Source organism: Opisthorchis viverrini (genome assembly GCF_000715545.1).
Source record: "Opisthorchis viverrini unplaced genomic scaffold opera_v5_84, whole genome shotgun sequence".
NCBI classification, from domain to species: Eukaryota; Metazoa; Platyhelminthes; class Trematoda; order Opisthorchiida; family Opisthorchiidae; genus Opisthorchis; species Opisthorchis viverrini.
The window spans coordinates 833,375-841,368 of NW_008751741.1; the positions used below are offsets into that span (position 1 = coordinate 833,375).

The 7,994-nt window shown below is 45.3% G+C and overlaps 1 protein-coding gene across 1 annotated transcript in view; it reads right to left on the bottom strand.

Annotated features, from left to right (window-relative positions):
- Positions 1–1,030: 1,030 nt before the first annotated feature.
- Positions 1,031–7,994, bottom strand: part of T265_04869 (hypothetical protein) — a gene marked incomplete at both ends in the record, with an annotated part of 25,553 nt that continues 18,589 nt past the window's right edge. Inside the window, 2 exons of the mRNA XM_009169723.1 lie at positions 1,031–1,317; positions 5,670–5,858. Of these exons, the coding sequence (XP_009167987.1) occupies positions 1,088–1,317; positions 5,670–5,858 (419 nt within the window). The remainder of the gene's footprint in view (positions 1,318–5,669; positions 5,859–7,994) is intronic.

Genomic DNA, 7,994 nt, shown 5'->3' on the forward strand with positions numbered 1-7,994 from the left:
TTAATTCATTAGGATATGCACAAACATATTTTGCCTAAAATGGTAAAAAAAGGACGAATAATGGGGAATCATTCAGCTGTTTGAGCAGCCACTCTTCTATCGTCTGAATTTCAAAAACGTTTGGAGTTCACACACAAAAGGGGGACGAGTGTGGCGGGAATACAGATACGCCTATTGTTACACCCACGCCAAACGCGACCCGTCACGATTGCATCCTGATGCGATCATATCCAGTAGCCAACCAAATAGACACCACTAGTGAGCAGTCTCCGGTTGTTTGAACGGAAAATTTTCGAATGGAGCGGAATAGCTGATTGCTGATGTTTGTAATCTGTAGTAGAAAATGTTCTGCTAGGGCAGATAGAACTGCTGTTCAAACAGGATACCAAGTGGAACTAGAAGCGTACTCGAATTTTTCGTAAGGTTTATTTCAGCGGCGCTTAACATTTCGTAACCCTGGATTTAATTGGTCTCTCTATCTACTGCATTCTTTCTAGTAGTTGGGTCGCAAAAAACAGCCCAAAAGCACGTCCCTTTATTGAATAACTTATTCTGACGAGAAATACACTAATTTGCAAATCAATTTGGTTTTCACGAAAGACTCAACTGAATCTCTCGTTTATGATATTCTACAACTGAATGTGCTGCACACAGGCCGCCTCATGTTTCAGTTGGCACGATATTCGAGATATCGCAGTATATTTTCATAAAGAAAACTACTCAACACATTCGGTTGTAGAAGACAGACGGTATCGAACGACGGTACCACCAACTGTCATCAACTAAACCGCTGGCGCAGAAGTGTAAGACACTTTCTCATCTTACTGTATGCACGACAGCTAAAAACGACATTCATTCTACTCTCTTATGTATGTTCATCGAGACCGTGTAATCACGCCTCCTGAAAAGTGTACCTCCCCAAAAGCGCAGTTTTGATAAGTCTCAAGGAAATGCATTCTTCAGGAGAGAGGTGGCACTGCATTTACTTGTTCCTCCAACTGACCAGATCGCCGTAACACAAGTGAAAAACAGTTCGGACTCAACTGTTATATTCAGAACGTGACAGCACACAATATAAACCGGGAAACTAGGCACAAACGCCCGGAGCAGGAACTGGTGCATTATCCGCAGGATTTTTCGATTCCGGATTCTTAATAGTCTCATCCACACTGAGAATCAAACAGGCAGCTTCTGTGGCAGATGTGATTGCATTGCTTTTAACCAGGGCCGGTTCCCACACGTTATTCTTGAAATTATCGGAGACGCGTTCGTTTTCAATATCAACACCATACCACACATTGTTGTCGCCATCGGCTTCTGAAACAAACGAAAAAGGTGGAAGTCAGCATACCTCAAGTGAGGATGAATCACAGCAGACCCTGGCGGTAATGACATTAATCTCTCCCAAGGTCCAAAATAAGTCGCTAGGAAGTGGATAGATATATATCAGGCCAGAAAGCACATGTAGCACTGTTAGCTAACAACTGGTAACGTCTGTAATCACGGTGGTACACATTCTCATGCAACGGATGGACAAAGATCAAATTGACCTTTTAATCATAGACAACAAAGCTGCTGGCGTGGCACAACAGTCCTCCAGGACAACACACAGCGGAGAATACAACTGTGGCAGAATTACCGCATAAGGAGTCTCGTCAAGAGAAAACAAACTCATACGGGAAGTGCATTTGCTTTGACAATGAACGAATAACTCCCACAGAACCCATGTGGCATTCCTAGTATTCTTATGCTAAACACCAGATAAGATAAAAAAGGAGAGGAAAACCAAAAACTCCACTGTTCATTTCACCAAGTCAACACATAGTGGCGACCAGTTAGAAAGCTTCTACTTGGAAAAGGTAAAGAATGTTGGATAAAGATTAGCATCGCAACTGGCGTTGAGGCATCAGGCCAGAAGAGTAAATTTCCAGGATGCTGATAAGTATATGGAGGGTTTAAAAGTCCGAGGTTTGAAGCAAGGAACTGTCATCTACGCTGCTTACTGCACCAACTTCAAGAGATCAGAATCGTCGTATAGACGTAAGGCACCTTCCGGCGCCTAGCTGCCATGCCATCCGAAGGAAGCACGAGGGCTGGGATACTGCCAGGTTGCCCAAGCCTAGACAGGGGAAGTCGAGTGGCGGAGGTCGGATTCGAACCGCGGACCTTCAGGTTAGTAATCCGCGCTCTAACCACTTCGGCCATCTCGCCGACGTATAGACGTAATACACTACTTATAGGGTTGCCGAAAGCTCCTAGGCGGTTCACGACCGGTTCCGCCCTTGTTAGAGCACATCCGATAAGTGCAATCACAGAGTTTCCGTCAAACTTATGTTCCACTTGAACCCGAATCGGACAGATTCCGACAAACACACTCAGTTGGATATCTATTTGGTTTTAAAGGAGGCTCACTTGGGACCCAGTTGAATCTCTCGTTTATGGTGTTCTTACAAGGGAACTGCATCCAGCTGACGAGCCCCAAAAAGGGCGAAACCGATTGTGGGCTGTCGAAGAGTTCAGCAGCCTTATTAATGTATTACGTTTATAAAATGTATAGCGACTTCCAGAAACAAGAGGCGACCTGGTGCAGCACACTCAGTTGCTTAGGAGTACCATAAACTAGATATTCAGCTGGGTTGCAAGTCAGTCTCCCGTCAAAACCAAATTGATATGCAAATGAGTGTATTTATCGAGCTCAGAAATACAGTATGTTATAGTTATAGTGATGACATTAACCTAAGAAAATTTAGCTGGTCACGTTATTTTTCCCCACAAACTTGGCCTATTCACTATCTACGAAGCCTTTGGTCGGGACGCATGTCTCAACAGGCATTTAGCTCTCGATTCACTCTGCTGTGAAAATTGTGCGAACTATCAACTAGGGTCGTGTACACTTCGCACCACGTCTAGCAACTCGATGCGAGCCACCACATTCACATTCAATTGCGCCTCCAACTTTTATTGCAGTGGAAATCCCGTGGTTGCTATATTCGGTTCTCATATATCCCGGGTGGATTTATAGGCCTCATGCACATAGGCATCCACATCACAAATTGTTAAAAAAAATCGTTACGTACGCCTGTGTTTCAGTATTCACAATGTCGGCGACAACAGTTACTCTAAACTGTCCACTTCTTTTTGTCATCAGCACCTCGGTAGTGAGCTCAAAGTCACGAGAGCATGATTGGTGTGTTGAAAAGATCTATCCGTGCACCTGGTAACCGGCAGTGGTCCAGTGCTGATTTCACGCCTAACATAAACTGCAGTCAAGAAATACACTCATTTGGAAATCAATTTGGTTTTCACGAGAGACTCAACTGAATTTCTAGTTTATGATATTCTAAAACTGAATGTGCTGCACACAGGCCGCCTCATGATTCAGTTGGCACGATATTCGAGATATCGCAGTCGTGGGCTGTCGAAGAGTTTTCAGCAACCTTATGAGTAGCTTCCTTTAAGAATAATCTTGCATAGCATACGAAATAAGTGAAGGTAAGTTATTAGGATCATCAGTTTTCCATGAGTTCCGTAGCTGCAGTTCGACTTAGGACCCTAGAAGATTTCAGCCTATCATCCGAGTCATTGATCTTGTGGTCAATTTTTGTTTGAGACTCTGAACTGAACTGACCCTTACGTCAGAAACGGTGCGGAAAGTTATTAGGGTCAATCCAACCTACGTGCCTAAATGAGCACGCTACTGAACGGCCCATGCCAGAGAAATGGTGCATACTTCTATCATTTCTTGGGCAGACCAGTCTTGGAATAGAACGCTACTTCGTAATTTGTGCAGTGAATCCAAACTTAGCTGCTCCAACCTCTATGGTTCCATGAATGTTTTGCTCAATCTTTTGCACTGTTCATTCATAAGTGAAGAATTTTTACCCAATAAGTGTTGTTTTTTCATTCACAGCGCTCAAGGGTCCGCGCAAGCATGTTGCGGTACGTTGTATAATAAGGCAGGAGTGCACGCAAGAGGACTGCTTCAGGTTTCCATACCAATGATCCCACAAGTGCATCAAATACAAGGCGAAGTCCCTTGAGAACGCTCGCGAAGTGGAACCAGAACTACCCCTTCTAAAGGGCTTCGTGGATACACAGTTGAATGTCCTAGATAAACCAACGTGCTTGCCTCAGGTCTACGTCATATGGTCAGTGATAAAGACTGGTCTGAGCACCGTCTGGTTTCTACAATTACTAGCATTGCGACCGCAGGCTGTTCCCTACCACTCTCTTAACAACTGTAATTGTCATTCAGAAAAAAGTACAGATGTACCAAATATTCTCTCTTCTCACTAAAAACAAATTTAAAAGCACTTTTTTCATATCAAGTATGCGTCCCGTCATGTCGAAGGAAGGCCTACATCAACATATAGATGACCCAAGGAGGATTTTTGACACAATGCTTCAAGCCGCTTTAAGCTGAGCAATCCATCTGGTGATATGTTTACCTAATAGACGTAGAAAGATGGGACAATAACGGATGGCCTTACGGGAATCTACACCGTCGCCTGCGTTATAGTGAAGCTAAACCAAAGGATAGAGAGGAATATGAAACCTCACATGATTTCTGTATTGTTGTGAGCATATTTCGGTTCACCTGATGCTCGAACAGGGCCAAACATGGCTAATCTAAGCCCCGAGCAGTAGACACGAGGATCAGTTTGGTCATTGAGGCACCAATGTTCGACATTAGTATTAGTGCTGATGTTTGGAAGTGCGACAAGTGTTCATCCACTTCAAGAATTTCAGCGTCAAAGCAACATACTGCACCACCTCGTCAACGGTTGAACTCAGCAGACAGCAAATCCAGTCCAGGCCCCTTTTCCAGGGGGATGATGGGTAACACATGACAATGTTTAATGCACTCTGTTCCGGTTGGAAGGGTGCAGAGATTTCGCACTCAAATTCAAGGTAAATTCAGAAGTATCCACTGTATAGGAGTTTTTATCAGAGGCTTACTATATTTTTAAATTCTATTTTTTAATTAAGAAACAATCTTTTAACTGTAGTCACTGTAGCATTTCGGCGCACTGCGGCCGCGCGACCCGAATGAAGCATGAGGCCTAGGATACTAGCCTTTACGAAAGATGGATTATTCAAACGGGGGTAGCAGGCATCCATGAGGACAGTGAACCCGGGGACGTTCATGTTCCTACCTATCAGGCTATCTTGGTATGTGGTCTCAACCTAACGGAAGTGACTAATGTTAACACAACATCTAACAACAACCGTTTGACTCTATGACTATCCACATCCAGATAATAACACGAGTGGTACCGTCTAGCAGATTTAAAGAGAGCGCATCAAAATTCAGGTCCACTATCGTCAATCAGAATCAAGCGAACTAGATGTTTGGCAATCAACATGACCGGACGAAAATGTCGCAAGAGAAAACGTGAAAGTTACTGAATAAATCGAGAGTCACTCATCAGCGTTGGGTCTAGAGCACTGCAGGGATGCAGTTGTCACGGTTTTGAGTGAAAAGTGTTCACCATTTTCAATCTGTGGGCGAAGCATGGTAGTGATAGCTCAAAAGTAGGGAAAACAATAGGGCTGATCGCCAGAAAACACAACTCTAATCCCAGTCAGCAAACAAACACCTCAAACAATCCACGAGCCTACGGAAAATAGCGATGAGAATGAGCAGTATGAATGTACAAAAGACCTACTGTTTGCGTGGCAGTGACGAAGCTGATTGAGAATAGTGGTCGCGTCCAGTCCTGCATTATCACACAACTGTCTAGGGATCACCTCAAACGCTCGTGCCATGGCAGTGATTAGAAGCTGTTCTCGACCACGAATTTCACGCGCCGCATCGCGCAGATAACCACTGAGCTCCATCTCGATAGCACCACCACCTTCATTAAACGGAAAATTGGAAATCTTGTGTACAGGGTGCCGTTAGATGATCGATGACGTATACAAAACTAAGATACCCAAACAAAAAACTGGGTGCATATGTGAACCTAACAGATAAGAGGCCTAAACATCCGAGTGGACACCGGTCAGCTGCAGCACCTTTTCATGCCTAAACGCGAAGCCACCAGGTGGCAGGAGGGCTGGGATATTGCCAGGTTGCCCGAGCCTAGGTAAAGGAAGTCAAGAAGCAGAGGTCGGGTTCGAACCACGAACCCTCCGTCAGTAAATTTGCGCTTTAACCACTGAGCTACCTCATCCCCGGATCGGACATGAAGGCAAATGGTAAAAAACAGAGGAAATGGGAATTCAAGATCGAGTTCCGGTTAGATGAAAGCTAGTATTTCGTTACAGACCGCACATGATCGGCAAAGATACAATTCCAATGTAGTACTGTGTACTTCACACACCGATGAGACTGATTAGCCACTCTATCGTTCCGTGTCTCCAGCTAGGTGCAGGGACAGGTATCTGAACCCCATCGTGAAAGCTGAACAGCAGTAACAACAAGAATTTTTAGAAACATCATTCCTTACTGCCAGGTCAAATTCTGTTCACCCCTAGGTTTCCGCAACTTCGAACTGGGCAACAGAACGGTGCACGTCTCGACAGGCGATAACTCGGCTTCACCGTGCAGATTTTCAGTTTCCCGATTCATCAAGTAAATGGGACGATCCAAAATCACTGCCATCTCGAGTGACCGTGAATAACGCATCCATGGTACAAGACCTAAGAGCTGGAGGTAGCTCAGAGGTTAAGTTTCGTGGTTCATCTACAAAAATGAAGACGACGTCGTCTGAGTGCTCCAAATCGACAACATTCTCACCAGCAAGGATTCGCGTGCCACCGTAAGACGACGAAGAATCAGTGACGCCAGAAGCCTTGTTACAACGGGACTTCAACTAACACCTGTGCTTACCGCATTCAATGCAGCCATCCTATGTAAAAATGGGTACTATCATCTAATCACCCCAGTTGGCTCGACAGTCTCTTCTCTCAGATACATTCAAATTGGCTGGACATGCATTGATTAGGGAAGTTATAAACATCCATGGAAAGAGGAGCTCGAGGGTCGTCAGAGTCAGGAGCACTATGACGCATGAGTCGAGATTTACACCGATAATTCTGAGGTTGGAGGGGTTCCATATTCACAATCCACCTTTCGATTGAAGGCCAGGATTACGAATTGGATGTAGCAGTTGGCCGACTGAATTGCCGTTCGAAGTATTGTGCCCAGCGGTCAAAAGTTCTGCTCTGCTGGATACCTGGGAGCCATTTTGGTCTCTTAGAGTTCTACTGACAAGAGGCTCTCTAGGACCAAGTAGTGTTGGTGCGGAGGAGACTTTAAGCAACAGAAATAAAAAATCGATGGGGGTAAGATGTAGTATGTTTAATTTATATATCTTCACACCGAAAATTAAACAGTTAACTTATTCAGTACAAAGACCCGATCACCTAATCCCGACGCCGACTGGCCCACCCTCCACGCACCAAGAGATAAATAATGTCTCGAAGGTGTGATTCTCGGGGATGTCACAAAATGTAAGCCGATTTAACACCTATGAGAGCCGATTAATATTAACCCGAGGCAAAATTCCGACAGCCCAGAAGAATCAATGACGCCAGAAGCCTTGTTACAACGGGACTTCAACTAACACCTGTGCTTACCGCATTCAATGCAGCCATCCTATGTAAAAATCCCGACCTAAAGCTGCCACCTTGACGTGGTGGTCGGGCTTCAGTGCTGCAATGATCCCGCGGGCTACACTGGCTGGAACTTCGTTCCACAGGGTCTAACCATGCCAGGAAGGCCAAAGAGGAGCAGCCAGACCAAGAGCAGCGAGACCCCGCACTACGAGTAATCGTGGTACGAGGCGGTCTGGGGATAAAGTCGTACTGTCCTCTGCGACAGGAGTGTGAAGGCAGTAAGGTGTTTCCCCCAGGCGACCAGCATGTCCATATTTATGGAAGCAGCGATGCTGCCTTCCCCCGAGGAAGGACGGGTTAGAAAAGGTCGGCCCCAAAAACCGCACACTCCGATCGCCCAACGGTTGACCGTGACCGCCGGCGCATTATCC